The following is a 23,521-nucleotide window of genomic DNA, read 5'->3' as shown; positions in this document are numbered from 1 at the left end:
CAACCAGCTTCCTCTTGACAATGCGTTCCATGATTTTGCTGAGATAGGAGGTTAGAGAGATGGGTCTATAATTTTTAGCACACTCTCTGTTACCTCCATTATGGATCGGACACATGCCTTCCTTTAACATTTTGGGAAGTCTAGCAGTTGCGAGGAAGCTCTGGAAGAGAATCGTTAGTGATCTTGCTAGAGCCCCTTTGCATTTCTTTAGGATGACTGCTAGGAATCCATCAGGGCCCGTGGCTGAATTTTAGCTCAGTTCATCAATGGCTGGTATTATATCTGCTTCCTTTATTTTGACATTATCAATAATCTTTCCTACTCTATGCACAAGGCCCGAAATTTTGGCGGAGGGGGCCAGTCGATTAGATCGACCCCAGTACGCATCTGGCACTTAATTTATCCACGCCCGAAAGGATGAAAGGCAAAGTCGACCTCGTGGATAAATTAAGTACCAGTTGCGTACTGGGGTCGATCTAATCGACTGACCCAATCCGCCAAAATTTCTGGTCTTGTGCCTAAAGTAGGAAAGTTTATTGATAATGTCAAAATAAAGGAAGCAGATATATATAATTACATACATACGCATGCACGCAAGCGCGCATGCATGTATGTATGTATGTATGTATGTATGTATGTATGTATGTATGTATGTCAGATCGCGCTCGGGTGCTACTTGTAACATGTAACCCAATACAACCTGTTGCATGGTCGGATCGTCTGCGACTAAACTAGCAACCTCATCAAGCTGGCTTGGTGTGGAAGGTGATTGCTGGACATCCTGTGGGACAATGAATGGACGGAAAAGATCGTGGGCAGTCAACGGCCATCCAACGTGTACATGCGTATGTATGTATCCGCAGAGACGTGGAAATACCTGAATTGGTGTCCAGACTCGCGGTTGGCCCACTGGGAGTGGGAGGCCCCTCTGTTTTTGTCACAACATCTCCCTAGGAGAGAGGAAACTCTGAGTGAAAACCTGCGACACTGACAATTCGATGATGTAGACTAATTCTTCTTTTCGAATATATGTTGTCCCATGTTCAGAGAGTGGGGTTGGATTGTGCAAATTCTATCCCTACTATAAAAAAGGCATCGCTTGAAAAAAAAAGAAGGAAGACCTATTACAAAAATGGCTGGTCGTAGCCTTCCCATGCGTAGGACTTTCGTTCAGGCGATGTCAATACTAGAACACGAGTTTTCAGCTATCATGTATGTATACATATTCGTCAATGAAAAAGATAATCTGATTTTCACAATTTTACTACATCACAGATTACAATAACACAAGAACTTTTATTATCAATTTTTCCTTTAAATACCAAGCAGCAGTTTCCAACTAGTTGATTCTTTCGAACAGTGTTTTAATCAACCAGCGTGCGGTTGAGATACCACGGTTTGGTAGCGCGTCTACCCAGTAGACATCAACAACGCTTATTGATAGAAACATTTTAATCATTATTCATTTAAATGTAATTTTACTAAAGGAAAAAATAACTATATGCATTTTAAAAGTAATATTAATATAATAACAGTAATATTAAGTTCATTTAAAATTATTTGAGGCAAGAATATTGTTAATAATATCAGATGTTTTTCAACCTCGAAATGTTTCTGAATCCTTTACAGATGCCTTTGACTGATTGCGTTGTTCATATGAATAAGTGCAGTCAATGTCAGCTGTGTTGGCGTATTTAGGAAACCGTGACGGCTAAGCCACACGTTGATTGGCTGAAATACTGTTCATAAGATTCAGGATACTGCAGCCTGGCGGAATGTATTTAGTGAAAAAATCCAGTCATTTGACTATAGTTGTCACTTTTGAATCCCAACTGTCGGTAAATAATGAAATTAGAGAAACCTGAAGATTACGGAAAGCGTGAAAGTACTTGATTGTTATTGTAATGTTGTAAAATAGTAAAGAAAGGATATAAAAATAAAACGTAAAAATCAGACAATGCTGGAATTTTATTGACAAGTATATTTATCTGTACATCAGTACATATGTAGACAGACAGACAGACAGACAGACAGATAGATAGATAGATAGATAGATAGATAGATAGATAGATAGATAGATAGATAGATAGATAGATAGATTGTCAAATTGTAGATGCATAAATTTCTAAATATATAGAGAAGTAATTATATATATATATATATATATATATATATATATATATATATATATATATATATATATATATATATATATATATAATTTTTCAAAGTAAACTACGTAATCGTTACCAATATAGCAGGAGATTTCACCGCAAAAAAATCTAAATTAGACTCCTTAGGGATCGTTCTCCTTGTTTATATATCCAAAGTTTTATATTTTTACATTTAAGAAAGAGACTTGACGCCAATATCCATATCAATGATATGGATATTGGCGTCAAGTCTCTTTCTTAAATGTAAAAATTAAAAACTTTGGACATATATATATATATATCGGGATATATTAGCATACATATTTTTTGTTTAGTATGATTGCATATGTGAAAGTGCAAGTGTATATGTTTATATGTATATTATATACAAATATACAGATAATGTACCACATGTAAATCGTTGGCGATTTTCTTCCTCTGTCTTCCTTTCTATTGGACTTTCCTCTGTTTCTGAAGAAGAGCTTTGCTCGAACCGTTAATCCATCTTTCTTTCTTTCTCTGAGCGTCTGCTAATACTCTACATGTACCACGTCCTCGCGTTGTTGTGTTTTTTGTGCTTGTTCTTTTTTGGGGGGATTTACTTTATACAGATGTGTGTGTGTGTGTATATATACGTGTTTCAATATGTATGTATATACATAGAAATATATATGTATGCATGTATGTATGTATGTACGTGTGTATGTATGTATATATATGTATGTATGTATGTATGTATGTATGTATGTATATTTACCTGTATATTAATGTATATGCATACACAGAGATATATTGTTAGACTAAGGAAGTAAAAGTTTGAGTTATGGTTTACAAGAATGAAATCAAAAGACATGGTTTAACTGAGAGAGAGAAAATACAAGGGGAAAAGATGGAAGCCAGCGGCGATGGAGATTTTTATGAAATAGATAAACAAGATAAAATGAAGATAAAAAAAAGCAGTATGGCGACAAAATATATAAATAGATAACAAGTATGTTGAATTCTCCTTGTATAGAAAATCAGTAATACAGATTTTGTAAACAAAGTGTGCCCGCGTTATAAAAATACAGAACACGCATACATATACACACACATGTACACATATGCGCATACACTGTTATGTGCGTATTAGACTGCATATACATGCCCGCTTTTACGTACAAGGCTTCTTGAGAGAAATTTTGACATCCATTCAGAATATCTGCAGGCCAGTAGAATAAGATTTATCTTTGTAAACAACCAGATATAAGTTCATATAACCTTCTGAATGCATTCTCTCTACTGTGAGGAGAAAAACAATTTAATATTTCTATCATATCATAGGCATATTTCTACGAGTACATGTGTGTGTGTGTACGTGCGTGCGTGCGTGCGTGCGTGTTTGCATTCTTTGTATGTGTTTGCTGCGTTCATCGACTAGCACGATTAGGAAACCAACAATTTAACAATGAACTCAATACAGTAGAAATATAGAGTGTACAGTTATGATTTATCGCAATATCACATAGATCACATAAAAACTTATTTTGTGCAATCATATTTGTACACCAAAAAATAAAAGAATATTAAAAGCAACAAAATATATATAATGAGGGTGAAAAGAAGTAATCGATGTGAATAGGATGAGGGAAAAAGCGAAGGAGTAAAATAAAATGAAGAAGAAAAAGAAGACAAAGAAAGAAATGTGTAGAAGAGAAAAAAATGTGATATGTTTAGAAAGTATTTAAAAAATCAGCTAAATTAGTTTATACATTTCTGACGAATCAAATTATGCTATTGTCTAAATATACATATTCGATTTTTGGTTCAATATCAGACATTGTAGGTGAATTATTTAACACATTTAGAAGTTGTTTCTTTGAAGAAAACATTTTAATACACTTGAATTAATAATTTAAAGACTACATTTTGTCCTTTTACATTGAGTTGAGAAAAGCTCACAATTTTGATCTAATTAACACACTACGTTCAAGAAGAGGTTTTCTCAAAGTTGTATCCATAATCATTTCTATATAACTCAATTCATAGAGTACAAAAAGTCCTTTCAGGCTTGAATTAAGATAATATAGATTAAATTAAAAATATGAAGTCTATGAATTGATATTTCTTAAAGAATCAAAAATCAAATTAATATGTTCCAAGGAATCAGATTAGAATTATTTAAGAGCAACAGTTATTTAATTCCTCAACAAAAATTACTCCGTGTTCAATCATATGAGTTATACTGGAGTTTGAAAAACAATAACGTTTTGCTAATTAAAACGGTTAATATATATGACAAATAAATGAAAATTTGGAGGTAAACTAATTACTGCTATACACTCCTTCTTGTTATACATTAGTTTCTAAACTTTAAAATTGATGTGCGTGTGTGAGTGTGTGTGTGTGTGTATGTGTGTATGTGTGCGTGTGTGTGTATGTGTGCTTGCACTATTCTTAAAAAATGCACAAAGCGTATAAATATATGAAGTGTAGCACATTATAGTATATCTTAATCTCTAAAAATATATGCATATACCAAGCCCAAACTAATTTCAATGCCATATTCACACGCTTCTGATAGTTCAACACAATCTCAAATTCTAAAGATAGTTTTCACCTCACTACGAAATATATTCTAATTGCATTTTCTAGTATTCGCTACATTTCTCTAGTCCTTTATACTCTGTTTCTCTTGAGCTGTAATTTCTTACACATGCACACACACACACACACACACACACACACACACACACAAACACATACACACACTCTCACACATTCCCAAAGTTTACAATAGCATACGCACACACAAACATGAGCACGCGAACGAGTAGTCTTTACCACTAAGAAAATATTTGAATCTGATTTCTTTCATATGCAGTTAGAGTTCGTTTCTGATTTACCTCAAAGGTATGTACCTGCGCGCAGACATGTATACAGGTACACCCTTATAATCATTAAAATTTATTAAATCTTAAATCATACGTTCAAATTATTTATTAATTGTTATAATGTGTCTATTTAATATTTAGTAGACGTGCCATTTGCATTTTTCAATGCAAGGAATGTTACTGATCAGATAAATATTCTTTGGCAAAATTTCTTGCCAAGTTTCATGCAGTAATCTCAGAAGATTTGGCTTTGAAGATGCTTTCTTGTTCTTTTTATGAAGTGTTCTGTCCATTGTGTCCCAGAGGGGCTCAATGGGGTTTGTATCTGATGACTGGCTTGGTGTTGTTGTGTATTTATAATAAAATGAATATATACAAATTATAAAAATAATTTTTAAAAGTACATATATGCATACACATTTGCATAGATATATATGTATACGTATATATGCATACACATACACACACACACACACATATATATATATATATATATATATATATATATATATATATATATATATATATATATATATATATATATATATATACATATATATATATATATATATACAATCACACACATACACACACGCATATGTATATATCTATATTCATATATATATAAAGATACATATGCAGTAATTCATCGCAATATCGTGGTTCAGCTATCGCGGCTCACCTATCGCGGTTTATTATTTAAGCTTACGTCAAAATAGCTTATAAAGAAGGACAAGGCCTGAATACCCAGGGTAAATAATTAACTGTAAAATATTAATCAATTAATAAATTAATATATATATTCGTTTAAAGATTTTTCACGCTAGATTACATATACATTTAGCAGTATATACACATACCAAACCATCTATATTATGCATATATACACTAAACATACAGACGCAGGTACATGGCTACATACATATACAGACATATACAGGCAAGACATAAATATATATACAAATGCATATATATGTATGCTCGAACACACGCTCGCGCACAAAATCCCCTGGCGTATGCTTATACAAGTTAGTTTTTACAGGCGAAAGAAGAGAAAGAAAAGATAAGATTTTCATCCTGTTCCGGGATAAAAATGCTTTGAACCAGAGGCGCGAGCTCTTAAATTCCTGGAGGCACGCCGCGAAGTTTAAAATATCAACCGATAATATACGGTATGGGTAAAATGTTTTGACTTTCGGAAAATCTTGACTGCCGCATTTGAATTTGACTTGATACGTTATAGTAATTTTGCATTGCAATGCTAGTGCATATTTCGACTTCACTTTTAAGAAAGCTTTCGACTGTTTTACAAATTTAAGCTTAAGCTTCGCCGGAGTTTATTTTTATTGTTTATTTTTATTTATATTGTTTACACACATATTTAATTATGTTATATCAAATTAATGTGCAATTTCCTTATTTTAACATTTTATTATTATATACACCAGACAGTTTTTTAAATTGTTTGCGTACACACGTTATGATATATATATATTTATCTTGATGTAAAGGTATCTCTATATATATTTATGTGCATTTATGTATTGTGGGTATGTATATGTATGTGTGTGCGCGTATATATGTATGTGTATATATATATATTTATATACATATACATATATATATATATATATATATATATATATATATATATATATATATATATATATATATATATATATATATATATATAACTCTTCTTTTTCAGACTGGAGCGAACACGTTACAATGAAGTAGAGAAATTTGAAAAGACAACACGAAACCGGTTATTTCTCAAAATACGATGTTTATATACCAAAAAGATTTTATAACATTTTTCTAACATTTTTCTGACATAATTTAAATATATACTTTAACCATATAACACAAGCCTTCTGTAGTTTTTTCACTCTTATTATCTCCGATTTTTATAATAATATGATTTTATACCGCAATTTGTTATTGCATGCAACCGGTTATTGAAAAGACCGTTAGTTGAAAGGACCAATGAAATAAAACCATTTTCAAATGTGTATTTATCAAACTAATTGCATATTTTTGCATATAACCTTGTTTTTATTCCATTCTAAGCAAAACTGCCCGACGAACGGGAACGTGAAACTCTGAGTAACAGTTTTTCTGATATTTTTGCTGCTTTTTAATAAAGCACATTACTCTACCTCTGGTATTCGAGTACTATTTATTCATTCCACCTTGTTTCGCATTTATGTGCTTACACGGGTATGTGTGTGTGTGTGTGTGTGTGTGTGTGTGTGTGTGTGTGCGTGCGTGTGTGCGTGTGTGTGTGTGTGTGTGTGTGTGTGTGTGTGTGTGTGTGTGTGTGTGTGTGTGTGTGTGTGTGTGTGTGTGTGTGCGAGCGTACGCGTGTGTGTGTATATGCATAAAAATCTACAATTAAGTACCACGAACACTGGAAACTCTCCATACTGAAGTGAAAAACCAAGTTAATAAAGCAAAACATTGAAGCTAAAACAAAACAGTATCTGAGTAATTTAAAATAGCTTTGACACACACCATCCCTGATCATTGTGTAACATCCCTACTTTCCAACTAGTTTATCAGCTAGAAAATTCCCAAGTCAGGCAAGACGAAATTACTATATACATGTGTGTTTATGGGTGTATAGTGCGCGCGCACAATGACCGAACAATTAAATAGAATAATTAAAAAGTTAAAAGCACATTAAAAGTAGAAATATCAAAACAGGAAGATTTATATTGAAAAATATCGTAAAATTATATACAACAAAAAATACCAATTAAAAAGCAAATCATAATAATAATAATAGATGAAAGAATCATCGAATTAATAGACATACAGGCATAGATGTAGCTTTGTGGTAAGAAGCTTGCCTCCACATAGCTTCGCCTTCAGTCGGCTCAGCGGTTGGAGCGTCGAACTTACGACCGTGAGGTTGTGAGTTCGAATTCCGGACCGGGCCGTGCGTTGTGTTCTTGAGCAAGCCACTTAATTTCACGTTACTCCAGTTCACTCAGCTGCGGAAATGAGTTGCGACGTCACAGGTGCAGTTTGTTCCACAACAGCTCCAAGCATTCAGCCGTCCGAGAGTGATTGGGCTTTTCTGTATCCCGAATATGATTTTACACTGGATTAAAACCAAACGTAGAGATCTTTTCTCTAATTGTAACTTCCCAAATAAGTAATCCTGCCTTTCACTCTTAAAAACGTTAGAGGATTCTTTGTTACCTCAACAATCATTCGCACGATAGAAGAAAAGAATGCAGATATTTTTTTCAGTAATCATACATTATGGAATAAATTCAACTTATGATGAAAGTAAACAAAGTTTGCTTTATAATATAAGATTTCTAGTCTTTTACTCGCCCAAACGTTAATTGTTTCCTTCTTACTTGAGCAACATTTTGCACTGTGAAAAGAAAAATTAAAAAATAATTTGCTCGGTAACTGTACAGTTGCAAATAAGATGTGAAATTTCTAGAATAACAAATGTCACAGTATTTTATGTTTCCAGTGTAAGATTATGGTCTACACAATGACAAAAAATATGTTTATTTGCTGAATAATGATACTATTGCAAATTAAGTTTGCAATCTCTCAACCGTACAGAGTTTGCACGGTTTCTTGATTCCAGAGTAAGATTTAGGTCTACATTAGAAAAGCGGTTAGACAGTTTTTCAAAAGTTCACATTGACAAATGAAGTAGCTAAGCTTCCAGTCGAAGAAATGATGTAGGATTACTTTCCAGAGCAAGATTTTACTTTAATTAATGCAATTTCAAAATTATATTTGCAAAATTATAATTTGCAAATATCTTTCTCACTATAGCCACAAGGCTTAAATTTTTAAACGGAAGAATTAGTTGGTTACATCGACCCCAATGCTCAACTAGTACTTATTTTATCGACCTCCATAGGGATGAAAGGTAAAGTCAACCTCGGTGGCATTTAAACTCAGAATGTAAACAGCCGGAAGAGATACCACTAAGCATTTTGTCCGGCGTGCCAACGCTTCTGCCAGCTTGGTATCGCTAGAATTTCAACCGTTCATTTGCTATGTTTTCATTTTTTTTTTTTTTTTTTAGAGTAAGATATATCTTTACATGAAGAAAAACACTCTGATAGAGTATTCCGTAATTTAACCCATACAAGTAAACTCCAAAACGTATAGGCTGTACAAATTCTACAAGATTTCAGTATAAATAACATTCAGTTTAGTCAACAATGGAACCGTTGCAAATAAGATCCCCTGACTTGAAAATCTTCAGAGTTTGGCGGTTTCTTTTTATTGAAAGGAAGATCTTACCTTATATGAAAGTAAGCGCATGAATAGTTTATTCAATAATGGCCATACAGATTTCTGGACATTTTTGTTTCACGGGAATGATTTACCTCAAAATTAATAAAAGCACTCAATTGATATGAGCAATAGTGGTATATTTGCAACTTATCTCCATACTTTCAAGCGAGTAGCTGTTAAAGTGTTCTACGCTTCTGGGATAAGATTTTAAACCATAAGAGGGAAAACGCTGATAGTGTGTTATGATATATTGTCACATAATGTCCAATATTTCAGCCGTACAAATGTTTTCTTGTTTTTCGAAGACAGCGTTGCATTTCACGGAGAAAAACTGTCAAAGGATTTTTTCACAAATGGTACCTTTACAAATATTGTTTGAAAAATGTCATCTCCATAAATCTAACAGCGTGTTTTTCTTTTTATTTGCGAAGTATGATTTCGTTTTTCGCGAATAAAAAGTCTATATATTTACTCCAGTAATGTTAACATTGCAAATAAGATCTCTACAGTTTCAGATGTACAAAAATTATAAGCTCTATTGTTTCCGGAGCGAGATTTTGCATTAAATGTGAGAAAGCTATCAGACTGTCCGATAAAGATACCATAGCAAATTGGATCGCCAGTATTTCAGCTATGCAAAGGTTAAATTTTTTTTTCGGAGTATCACATCGTTCTACATAAGTTAAAATTCTCAGATAATCTGTTCAATAATGGGAAATCTTCAAAGACGATTTCCAGATGTTCATCTCTACACTAGTAATGAGGTAATTCGTTTCCGTAGTAAATTATTCTCTACATAGGAAAAATTAAGAAATGGTTTATACAGTATTTATACTATTGCAAAAATCTCGGGACTTTCAGGTATACAATGGTTACATTTTTATTTTGTTTATTTTTTAGATGATATCTCGCTATACATGAAAAGAAATGCGCAAATAGTTTGTTCAATAAAGGCAACCATTTTAGATAATAGCTCAATAAATTCGGACGTTACAACATTTCTTGTTTTCCCATTATGATCCCAATCTATATTAGGAAACACAATCAGGTCGTGTCTTCAACATTGCAATCTTACAAATAAGATTTGCAGACTTGCAGCCATATAATGCTTAAGCTCCTTGTTTTGTAGCTAACTTTGCAAATAAGATTTCATGAACTTCGACCATTCAAAAGTTAGCGTGTTTCTTAATCTGGTGTAAGATATTGCTCTACCTGAGGACAAAAGGTCAGATAGTTTGCTAAGTAATGGTTGGTGTTTTTGGCACTCCGTCGCTTACGACATCGAGGGTTCCAGTTGATCCGATCAACGGAACAGCCTGCTCATGAAATTAATGTGCAAGTGACTGAGCACTCCACAGACACGTGTACCCTTAACGTAGTTCTCGGGGATATTCAGCGTGACACGGTGTGACAAGGCTGACCCTTTGAATTACAGGCATAACAGAAACAAGAAGTAAGAGTGAGAGAAAGTTGTGGTGAAAGAGTACAGCAGGGTTCGCCACCATCCCCTGCCGGAGCCTTGTGGAACTTTAAGTGTTTTCGCTCAATAAACACGCACAACGCCCGGTCTGGGAATCGAAACCGCGATCCTATGGCCGCGAGTCTACTGCCCTAACCACTGGGCCATTGCGCCTCCACTTAAGTAATTGTACATTTGCAAGTACTATCCGCAGACTATAAACAGATTTTTTTTTTAATGCTCTGATAAGTTTTTTTAATTGTACTTTTACATATATGCTCTCCAGAAATCCAACAGTAAAAGATTACTGGGCTACTTGTTTTCCTTAACTCCGACATTTAGTAAATGGTACTTCTGCAAATATGACTTCAGGCAAAACTTTCACACAGTTTATAAATAGAAACTTTGCAAATAAGCGTTATAGACGATCAGCCATACAATTGTTACGCTCTTACGTGTTTCTCGAAGTTCATACTCTGTATGCGGGGAAATGTCAGGTAACTTATTATCTTACCTTTGGAAATAGGTTCTTAAAATTTTCAGCCTTACAAATGTTATAGTTTTATATTTCCAATGTATGAAGCGCCTCTTCGTGAGGGTAGCGCTCATAGATCGGTGGCGGATGGCAGTGTGACTCACAGATTAAATTAAAAGATGTTTGGCCGATGAGATTAAATAAGATTGAAATATGCCCCGAGTTCTTGCCTCAAGCTGAAAAACTCACTCACCTTTCCCACTTCATTCTATTTATAATTTTATTTTAATTCAGTTAAATACTAGTATGCGTTCTCCCATACTACTACTACTACTACTACTACTACTACTACTACTACTACTACTACTACTACTACTATTACTACTACTATTTCTACTACTATTTCTACTACTGTTGCTGCTACTTCTGCTATTTCAGCTGTTATTGCAGTTGCTGCTGCTACTACTACCACTATTATTACATTTAAATACTGTGTTTATCTCCCCTAACAGTCTTCACTAGAATTAGTTGATAAGATAATGATTTTTCTTCTCAATGTGACTTAATTTTAATTAATACTTCTGGATCCCTATAATCTGTCAATACTTTTACTAATTGTATTGGCTTGTTATGGCAGCTCTTCCGCCCATTTGTGGCAAATATGGTGGATGTTGATCAATTTCTTTCATAGCTAATGTTACTGTCAGTAACGATCTCTCTCATTAAATAAATGCCTGTTGATGTAATTGTTTTCCATTGAAATGATTTAATTGGCGATGAAGTTTCTTTCGTTGTATCCATATAACTAAAGGAAGAAACTACATTAATTATTTTAATTTTTTTATCTCAATCATGACTATTAAGATTTCATAACTCCGAGAAATTGTTATATGTATGATTTCTGTCTTATTTTAATGTGATTCAACGGCAAGATGGTTGCCAGCTGTATTTTTATATTTTTACTTTTTTCCCTATTGCTAGTGACATTGTCAGTATTCCTGCTGTTGTCGTATTGTTGGGCTATGTTGCTCCCAGTAATAATCCTCTTTGGTGAATTGAAGTTGATGCATATTGTCCTAATGATCTCCAATAAAAGGTTTCTTTTAATCAAGGATTCAAAAGAATAATCATTCATTTCACAAAGGAATACCTATGGCTAAATCAGGGAAATAGCAGTTTTAGAAAACATAATTCATAACCTCTTAATTGAATATACATCTGCTTTTAAAAGCTTTATGTTTGTGTTTTTCTCCCCGAAAGAAATTGAATTCGATCGTATCACATGATTACATTATGAACTTTATAAAAGTTTTACTTTTTACAAATTTCACATATCAATTATTTACCAAAGTGTGTATCAGCTGTTTAGCTTCAGTCTCTAAAAATGCCAGAAAGTACCAGTTCGGTATTTAGTAACATAGTCAAGTACGATTGTGTTTCTATCTAGGTCTCTTTACCAAAAACCATCCAAATAGAACAAAATACCTCCAGTATAAATGACGTTAGCGCATCCGGTCAGCTTATCAGAAGAGTCGTCCATATGGCCAAGTGCAGTAGTTAGCATGAAACAGACGGTAACATTTTATGCCATAACAAGTAATGTATTGCTCAACAATATATGTGTGTGTGTGTCTGTGTGTGCGTGTGTGTTTGTCTATACACACATATGTACATATATGTGTGTGTATACATATATATATATATATATATATATATATATATATAACATTTATGCCTTTTCTATAGAAATATTAATGAATATAAGACTGCCAAGTGAGATTGTACTGCATATACATATACATACATATGTATTCGCCTTCCTCTAACTCCCTTTCTTTCTTTCTCTCGCTTTAACTCTCTCTCTCTCTTTCTCCCTCTTTCTCTGTAGAGGAGAGAGAAGGAAAGAGAGAAAGAAAGAGATGATTAAATATACAGTACAGTCTCACGTAACAGTCTTTACAAACATTTTCTAATAATTCTGAATATTCAGCTAAATGCCATATTCTGACGTTAAGGAATCTAAACATTGTTTACATTTAATTTCAGTATATTCGCACGCATGTGTGTGTTTGTATGTGTGTGTGTGTGTGTGTGTGTATGTGTGTGTGCGTGCGTGTGTGTGTGCGTGTGTGTGTGTGTGTGTGTGTGTGTGTGTGTGTGTGTGTGTGTGTGTGTGTGTGTGTGTGTGTGTGTGTAGAGTGTCCGCCTGTGTGTCTGTGTTTCTATATGTGTATGTCTGTGATTATGCCTATGTATGTGTAAATCTGAGTGCATACATGAACGAGTTAAATGTGTCTCTCAGTCATTCATTACATATATAGAGTAATTAATAAACACAAAAGATAGAATATAACAAATTAAGTCATAATAAATAGTGTAAGAAGTGGAGAAGATGTGATTTTTCATTGCAGATCTTGTGAAAGAAGCAGAGCAAATTACATTTTAAGTATACCTGTCAACTGCGTAACTACTAAATTAGAATGTTACTATAAGGAATAGTTTCTCAAGTTAATAGAAATAACAACTAAATGTTTTACAAATTACTCAATACTCTCTTTAGAAATGAGGGGAATAACTGGATAATGTAATCCAAGATCTGAAAGAAACAAGGCATTTTCCTTGATGGAATAGGCTTGCTCGATCAAAGGGTGCTTGTGGGTGAAGAACAAGTTTCTTTTCTTTAAAAATCATTGTTTGGCAGTGCTGGTATGGAACTAAGCAACACTCTCCCTTTCATCATAGATCACCTCGTTCGAGGCTAACTGGAGATAAAACAACGCCTTCCTTTTGATTAGTTTGCTCGATGAGGCTTGTATTGTGGGATCAAAAACCAATTATATAGACCAAATCCAAAACAGTTTAAACCTGCTAGATTGCTGATGTGAGGTAGAAGAAAGTAGAACAATGTACCGAGAACTGTTTAAGCCTTCAAGAGTATCTCAGAACATGATCCTCTCTATCGATAAGTCGTTGGGCCTGCAATATTTGAAAAGATTAAGATTTTCATTTAGACGATCAATTGAGAGAAAGAAAAACAACAGGGATTGATTCCTTGTGGGTTGGTCCCTTCAGCTACTAAATTCTGTCACATCTGACTTGATATTAACGATCCAATTCCAGAAAGTCTTGAAGACGGGATAGAGCTAAACTTTTATTGTTAAACTTTCAACGAAGCGGGAAAACTGAAAAGCCATAAACCATAGCATTGGGTATATTTTCTATCGATACTTAGTGTGAAATACACTCTTTTCTGTCAATCAGTTGATAGTTTTTATCAACCGAACTGACAGAGAATCGCAAGAATGTATGTAATATCATGCAGTGTAATACAATGACGACTAAGTATTGGCATGCCATTCCATCAGCAGAGTAACGGAGTGTATTCGTAGCTATACAAAGTTTATTTAGTATCAAGATGTGATATATCTTTACCTGAATCATTTGAGAACTATATTTGCTTTGGGACCTTAATTTTAATATTGTCCAAAATATATGTCTCAATATTATACCATTAATTTCTTAGCCATATTTTTTAGTAATTCATTGGGCCTTTGATCTTGTCTTTTATATACAACATGTACTTTGAACAATTATTACGTAAAGTAAAGGAACATCTTCACGTCAGAATTGATGTCGGTACGTGTGTATATATGTAGGCGGAAAATCTCTCATTCTGTTATCAACTATAGTTAAGCAAATCAAAACACACAGTCTCTTAAGGTGACTGTTCGTTCAGCCACCTATGCTGAAGATATAAACTAGAATGTGTAAGGGCGAGAAAGGAAATTGACACGTTGTTGCTCATTCTGCTAAACACTCACAAATCACACCCCCACCATCTCAAATTAAGAAAGGATACATTAGAAAGTGTATATATATAGGTGCAGGAGCGGCTGTGTGGTAAGTAGCTTGCTTACCAGCCACATGGTTCTGGGTTCAGTCCCACTGCATGGCACCTTGGGCAAGTGTCTTCTACTATAGCCTCGGGACGACCAAAGCCTTGTGAGTGGATTTGGTAGACGGAAACTGAAAGAAGCCCGTCGTATATATATGCATATGTATATATACATATGTGTTTGTGTGTCTGTGTTTGTCCCCCAACATCGCCTGACAACAGATGCTGGTGTGTTTACGTCCCCGTAACTGAGAGGTTCGGCAAAAAAGCCTGATAGAATAAGTACTAGGCTTACAAAGAATAAGTCCTGAAACAAGTAAAAAAGAGAGAGTATATATATCCAAACAGAAAATAAGCTACAAATATCCCAAGTTCCCTAACTACATACTTCCAGCTGGCAAAGACTGTATCTTCCGCTACTCCCTACTGCCGCAGAAGACATTTTTCATTAGTGTGATTTTCAAGAGATCTCAGTGCGAGACATTTACTATCATGAGTAAAGAGTGCACAGAATTACATTGACTGTACAGCAAGGACACCTTTATTCACAATGGTCCAACATCGTCTGGAACGACCAGATTCTAAATGACTCACAGATTTTACATCAAAATATCATCCCTCCAGATTATTGCCCTAACAAGAACTAAGAATTCATCAAAGCCAGATAGTTTTGCAGTACGCTCCTTTGCTATCCTGAGTATTTCTTTGTCACCGCGAAAACGGTAGACAATCGTTAACTATGTGAAGGGTTCAATGGTTATTTTTTTTATAGTTCTCTTTATTTTTGTTTTGTTTTTTTCTTCTATTTAGTTTCTAGCAACTCTCATCACTGCCAAGTCATGAAGAGCTGACTGATTTAGTCGTCGACAACCGAACCATGCAACAAATTGTACATGAATGCAAGTAACCAATACCATACATAAACAGATGTATACATACACACATATATATATATATATATATATATATATATATATATATATATATATATATATATATATATATATATATATATACAACTCATCCACACTCTCAGAAGACGCGTATATATATATTTGTTCTCTGTCTCCTGTCCAGGCTTGATTTTTCGCGTTCGCTACCACAACTTCCTTCAGGCTTAGCAGCCCTTCCTGTTTATTTTCACTGTCCTGTTTTTGTCACCAATCTTGCCCCTCCGCAAGATCGTAAATTTTTTTTAATCTGCTTTCTGTGAGCAACTGTTTTATCGAAGCCGTATCTTGTCGTGAATTGCTCGAAATACGGATTAGAAAAACATCCGACAACTGATGAAGAGTCGTTCCTTGTGTTGTTTGTCTTGTTTTCCATTTGTTTCTTTCGTTGAAAAAAAGTCCTTATTCCTTGCAAAAAATGTCCTTATTCCATGTCCTCGTAATTCGTATTCTTTGTTGTTTATGTTTTGTGACGTCTTATGCCCACATATGCATATGTATATACGTATACATGTAAGTATGTACGTATACGTATGTATATATACATATATATATACTATTTATATTATATATCTATATATACGTACAGAGGGAGAGAGAGGGGGGAGGGAGACAAAGAGAAATAGAGTAAAGGGGTAGTGATTATGATAAGAAAACTAATATACCATGGAACTTGGACTCAGATATCATACATTTTCATGTTAGAGGTGTTTCTTTTCTACTTATACTCACTTCTTACTGCATTATTTTTTCGGAAGACTCCATTCTATAAAAACTGAGGTTATGGATAAATAAATACCCAGAAATCTAGGAAGGCAGAACCAATTTCAGCAAGATTTACTCTGAAGAACTGATATGGTTATACTCTCTTATTTTTAGAGTAGATAGTTTCATAATCTAATGAAACATTAGAAAATTATAGTTAAAGGTGTCGATAACTCTATTGTTTCTCATGATGTTCCACATGTGAACAAAGACATTATTGCTTGTCCTAATATCCACGGTTGTAAGATCCATCGTTAGCATCACAGTTGACTAAATAAATATCATTATGTCTAAGTTACTGCAGAACCAATACTTCTAACTCATGTCGACTCACTCAGCGAAACCATAAACGTGCGTGAGTGAAAACATTTACTGTTTCGAACAGCAATAAAGGAAAATGGAAATAAAATATATATATATATATATATATATATATATATATATATATATATATATATATATATATATATATATATTCATGCGTGTGCTAGTTTATGTGTGGATGCATTATTTGGATATATATATGTGTGTGTGTGTGTGAACTGGTTTATGTGTGGTTGTTATGTGTGTGTGTGAGTGTATGCGTGTGTGGGAATGAGTGAATAAGTGTAGCTAGATATAGATACCAAGCATACATATGAGCATTAGTGTCTTGACATATGGATGGTAATACAGATATAAATCCAGAAAAGCCTATCCTGAAATAATTATTGTTAAACCATTTCTTATTTTGAAGATTATTATCTTACAATTGAATATCAGCAGATAGTAGCCGAAATCTCTCATGTGAAAAAAAGATAATGATATTGAAGCATTCCTTAGATGTCTCAAGTTTCGGTTTCCAAGAAGCAAATTGGAAGATATTACGAATATTATAGATAGTGCTTCCAAATGTGTCATTGATTTTTCTCTCAGACATGCTGCCTTTATAGAAACGCTGAGCGATCCAGCAAAAACAGAATCTACGCAGTTACAATGAGCTAGGAATACCAGCCAAATCACACAGTTTACTTAAATAATAGCTATCATAGAGACTACGAGAATGAAATATGAAAACGGGATGAGTATATATATATATATATATATATATATATATATATATATATATATATATATATATATATATATATATATATATATATATATATGCATTGTATGTATATATATATGTGTGTGTGTGTGAGTGTGAGTGTGTTCGTATGTAAATATTTATATATATATACGTATACATACACAATACATATATATATATACACATATGTATGTATATATATATATATATATATATATATATATATATATATATATATATATATATATATATATATATATATATACATACATATGTGTATATATATATATGTATTGTGTATGTATACGTATATATATATGTATATATATATATATATATACAATTTATATATATAATACATGTATGTGCGGGTGCGTGTGCGTGTGTAATATTTTTATCATTTCCATATTTCTATGTTGCTATTACTATATTGTATTATTTGGGATTTTTGCATAATGATTTTACTGTTCATGTGAATCTACTTTTTGCGTGGGGAGAATGGTATTTATTTTAAATGAGATAATTTCGAATTGTCATCGTCATAAGAATAAATGCGAGTTAAGTTGCTAGAAGTATTGCCATAAGTGGAAACGTAACAAAAACAAATGTAAAATAGCATATAGAATGTACAGGAAATATGTATTCGTCTATACAATATTTAGGCTTATATAGGCTTCGTCGAAATGAATTATACAAGGACTCTCCTTTTCTTTCTCCTTAATATACATACTCATATATGAGGGTGTGCCGAAATGTTCCTGGCTTTAGGTAAAAGAAAATATAGAAGAATCAGTTAATTATGATTTTATTCAACACATTCCCCTCTCAGATTCACACACTTATTGCAGTGGTCCTTTAGGTTTTTTAAGCGCTGTAAAAGAACTCAGGAATTTTGACCCCCAACCAGGCTTTTCCCGATACGCTCAAAGCCAGGAACTTTACAGCACCTCCTCGTACGCATATGCAACCATACATACGCACACACTCATACACGCTTAGATGTATGTGCGTGCGTGTGATTACTGTTGTGGAGCATGTGACACGTTGTATAATTGAAACAATCATTCAACGTATCACATCTCCCACTGGAACTCTTCAGATTTTAATTGTAGTGAATCCATTTGCATTACAATTAGTTTTGAGAACGACAGCCATTTTACAGCTCATATTTGTCAATCACAGTGGAGTATAAGTAGGCTGAGTAACTATTCATTGATAGTTGGATTGTAATCAAGACATATCAAGACATATCAAGAAGTTAATTGCTTATTGCATTCATAATTCCCGTTGAACATCAAACAAATTTTAAGGCTACTTCTAGAGTCTCGTTTGCCTCTCCACAAAGCATATTCTCAATCAAATCTTATAATATCAGAACATAAGCTGCAAAATGGACTATTAGAGGAGGTAAAGGAAATAATAGAACAAAGAAAATATGACAAGTACAATGTTATAAAGCAAACACACATAAATATATACACCTATTATATGCATATTATAACATTGTATCACCTTGCATACGACATTTTTTATATTTCTAATATATGCGTGTGTGTGTGTGTGCGTGTGTATATATGTGTGTGTGTGCACGCATTTTATAACATTGTAATATTCCTTAAATATGAATATATACAGGGTGGGTGGAAACTAACTAGGCATTATAGAAGTTTTAGTATCACTGAAGTTATGACGAAAACATTTCTTAAACAGACAACACTAATGGGAATTTATTATTTTCTTATTGTCTTATTTCATCTTTCCTATTTTCAAGATGGCCGGACGCTTGAATGTTCAATAACGAGCTATGATAGTTTTGGCTCAGAGATGGTGGCATGCATGCAACACTACGTCCAGAGACAATGAAAAGTTGCCATACAAAGTTATGGATACCTAAGCCTGAAAGTTTACGATACAAAGCTCTTCATTTCTCTCTCAATGTTGTTGTTGTTGTTATTATTATTATTACTATTATTATTATTCAGGTCACTGCCTGGAATCGAACTCGGAATATTGGGGTTCGTAGCCTACGCTCTTAACCACTACGCTATATGCCCGTTGGCAATTATGCAGTGAATTTTAGGTCTTATAAATCTAATATTTTCCTATCCTTCCTTAGTACCAGTTCCCATATGTTATACGAAAGATATGTGGCCCATATGACATCAGGACAGTATTCAAGAGTAATACAACACTTCGCAAATATCTCTTTCGAGTAAAATCACCAATAGAAGAGAATATGACCAAAGACTGCGTGTACTCCATCCCATGCAGCTGTGGTAGGTTATACAAAGACAAAACATGCCGCCCGCTCAAAATAAGGATACAGAAACATCGCAAAGCTGTAACACGAGGAGATATTGATAAATAGGGTATAGCTGATCATATATGGAAAAATGGAGACCACCTCTCCCTGTGGAATAAAGTTAAAATAATAGACAGAGAACACCACTGGAAAATACGAAAACTAAAAGAAGCAGCATATATGCTAGGACACAACAACCTCCTAAGCAGACCGAGTGCAGATATGAACAGCATATGGGAACCGGTATTAAGGAAGGATAGGAGAATGTTAGATTTATAAGCCCTAAAATTCACTCCATAATTGCCCATGGGCATATGGCTACTAACCCCAAGATCCCGAGTTCGATTCCAAGCAGTGACCTGAATAATAATAATAATAATAATAATAATAATAATAATAATAATAATAATAATAATAACAACAACAACATCATCGAAAAATACCTTAGGAATGAAAACCCAGGTTTGAAATCTCCCCCAAGACACCTGAAGAAGGCTGAAGGGTATATCAGCCGAAACGCTGTGTTAACAACAAACAAGATGAGGACAAATATCCGTCAAATGTAAATAATGTACATAATGCCTCATCTCTTAAATATAGAAATATAGAATATATATATATATATATATATATATATATATATATATATATATATGTTATTATTATTATTATTATTATTAATAATAATAATAATAATAATAATAATAATAATAATAATAATAATAATAATAATAATAATAATAATAATAATAATAATAATAAATTCCAGGGTAGCAAAAAAAATTTAGAAATTCTTTTTGCAACCAGTGGTCTAACGAAAAGAAACACTAGTCAATAGAATATATATTGTTCATATAAATACATAAAGTGTACATTTAATAGATGGTAAATGTTTTTATTTTTCATTCCCTTCCGAAGTTATTCCTATTTGTGGTTTGGAGTTTGACTGTTCCTTCTAGCGGGTTAGATGTCCTATTATGGACATCTCTTATGTGTTTAAATGTACACTGTATGTATTTATATAAATAATATATAGTCTATTGGGTAGTTATTCTTCTCGCTAGACCACTGGTAGCAAAAATAATTTCTAAATTATTTTTTGCTACCCTGAAATTTATTAATAATGATATAATGACTTTTTGGATAATTTCTGGAAGAAAATCGACATTTTTTGTATTTACTGCCGATAAGAAAACCGCACATGCGAGGTAGATATGAAAAATTATAACATATAAGCACGAGGTATGTTCTATGTATTGCCTCATGTTTATATGTTAATCTTGGCTTTCTTGCTGATGAAAGCTGGCCTAGCAAATTACTTTATTTTGCTGAAAATAGCTTGAAACCATGGTACAGGAAATAGATGGTAAATGTTTTTATTTTTCATTCCCTCCGAAATTATCTCTATTTGTGGTTTGGAGTTTGACTGCTCCTTCTAGAGGTTTAGATGTCCTATTAAGGACATCTCTTATGTGTTTAAATGTAGAGTGTATGTATTTATATATATATATATATATATATATATATATATATATATATATATATATATATATATATATATAGTCAATTCAAGCAATTCAAATAAAGACAAATCAAAAGAACGAACGTGAGGACGTGCACAAGAAATGTATTAGCTTGACGCTCGGGGAAAGGAGAGAGCTTGAAGTTTTGAGTATAGCACTTCGTCGGAGAGGAGAAAAGGTAAAGTCTATTGATGGAGAAGAAAAAATCGCCAACGGCACACGTGTAGTTACATTTCACAAGTCTATGTATATATACACACACAGAGACGTATTATATGTGCAAAGATACGTATTCATGCATATATAGGCATACATATACGGATGTACATATATGTGCGTGTATATATACACCTCTATACACATACAGATACACACACATATACATAGCTACATACACGCACACAGAAACATGAAAGTGTTACCTCAGTACGTTTGCCATACAATGACTGACACCAATACAACGGTACAAAATAAAAGTCTATGTAGTGTGTGTGTGTGTGTGTGTGTGTGTGTGTGTGTGTGTGTGTGTGTGTGTGTGTGTGTGTGTGTGTGTGTGTGTGTTAGTGAGTTTGACTTACCCGAGGTAAGTTTGGTATATCTGTCTCTCTGAACTGTACAATCCATGTCGGAAGTGTCTGTGTTTTATCCGAATTTCTCCACTTCATTGTAAAAGTCCGCTGAGAGAGTTTACAAGAGATATCATGTCGCTCTTACTGGACACATTTGATGTAAAAAGAGAAACGAAATCGTTTCTCTCAAATGCTAGAAAAAAATTGATCGTGAAAGAAAGTGAGAGATAAAGACAGCAAGAGTCAAAGAAAATGGAGTAAAAGAGAGAGAGGGAAATCAACAAAAACAGAAGAGAGAAGTGTGAGTAAATAAGGAAGTTATAAGATGGTAGTCATGCAGAGTCGAAATCAAAAGTAAAGTAAATTTTTCATACTAGCTGAATGTTTCCACCGAAACGTAAAACGTCTCTCGCCTCTCCCTCTCTATATATCAACCTACCAACCTAACTACATGCATTCATACATGCATACATACATACATTCATACATACATAGATACATACATATATACATACATGCATACATAGAGACAGACAGGTAGATGGACAGACTGACAGGCAGACAGACGGACTCACACAGACACACACACAGAGATACACACAGACATAGACACACAGATAGATAAATAGATAGATAGATAGATAGATAGATAGATAGATAGATAGATAGATAGATAGATAGATAGATAATGAAATACGGAGTTTTATTATACGAACCACGAGAGACACAGGACAAGTTCGGGGAGATATAGAATAACGGCGGCGGCGGCGGCGAATGAGGAGGAGGAGGAGGAGGAGGAGGAGGAGGAGGAGGAGGAGGAGGAGGAGGAGGAGTTGCCCAATGTTTACAGTTGGCTGTCAGTTGTGATCGAATGGTGGAATGTTAGATGATGGGGGTTAATTGCATATTGCAGACTGCATAGCAGTTGATTACGACAATGAAATTAGTCAGATGGTAGTCATTCGTTGGGTAACATAATTAAAGGTTAACAGTTTAAGAAAATACAACTAGAGAATGAAACACTTTAAGCTTTGACACCTTTTTATCTCCACAAATATTTTGTAACCTGAAATACAGAGAATGTAAATGTTAAATATAGATACTACTTATTATATAACATTTCTGTTGTCGACAGTATGAAATAACCCATACATACGTTGCTAAATCAGTAGAAATTAAATTTCAGCTTCATAATCCTTCTCTTCCT

At 33.6% G+C, this 23,521-nt stretch overlaps 1 protein-coding gene across 3 annotated transcripts in view; it reads right to left on the bottom strand.

The window, feature by feature from the left end:
* Positions 1-23,053, bottom strand: part of LOC106874046 (uncharacterized) — a 163,102-nt gene extending 140,049 nt beyond the window's left edge. The window contains exons 1-2 of one of the 3 annotated variants that reach the window (XM_052969498.2): positions 23,031-23,053; positions 22,324-22,507 (exon numbers count right to left, since the gene is read on the bottom strand). In XM_052969498.2, the coding sequence (XP_052825458.2) occupies positions 22,324-22,410 (87 nt within the window). In that variant the 5' untranslated portion in view covers positions 22,411-22,507; positions 23,031-23,053. Of the gene's footprint in view, positions 1-22,323; positions 22,752-23,030 lie in introns of those variants that run through there. The other 2 variants (XM_089355238.1, XM_052969501.2) reach the window with 2 other exon arrangements.
* Between the last annotated feature and the right edge of the window lie 468 nt (positions 23,054-23,521).

The sequence above is a fragment of the Octopus bimaculoides genome, chromosome 7 (assembly GCF_046866305.1).
Source record: "Octopus bimaculoides isolate indiv1 chromosome 7, ASM4686630v1, whole genome shotgun sequence".
NCBI lineage: Eukaryota > Metazoa > Mollusca > Cephalopoda > Octopoda > Octopodidae > Octopus > Octopus bimaculoides.
The sequence above is the reverse complement of the archived record's forward strand: the minus strand, read 5'-3'. Positions and strand labels throughout refer to the sequence as shown.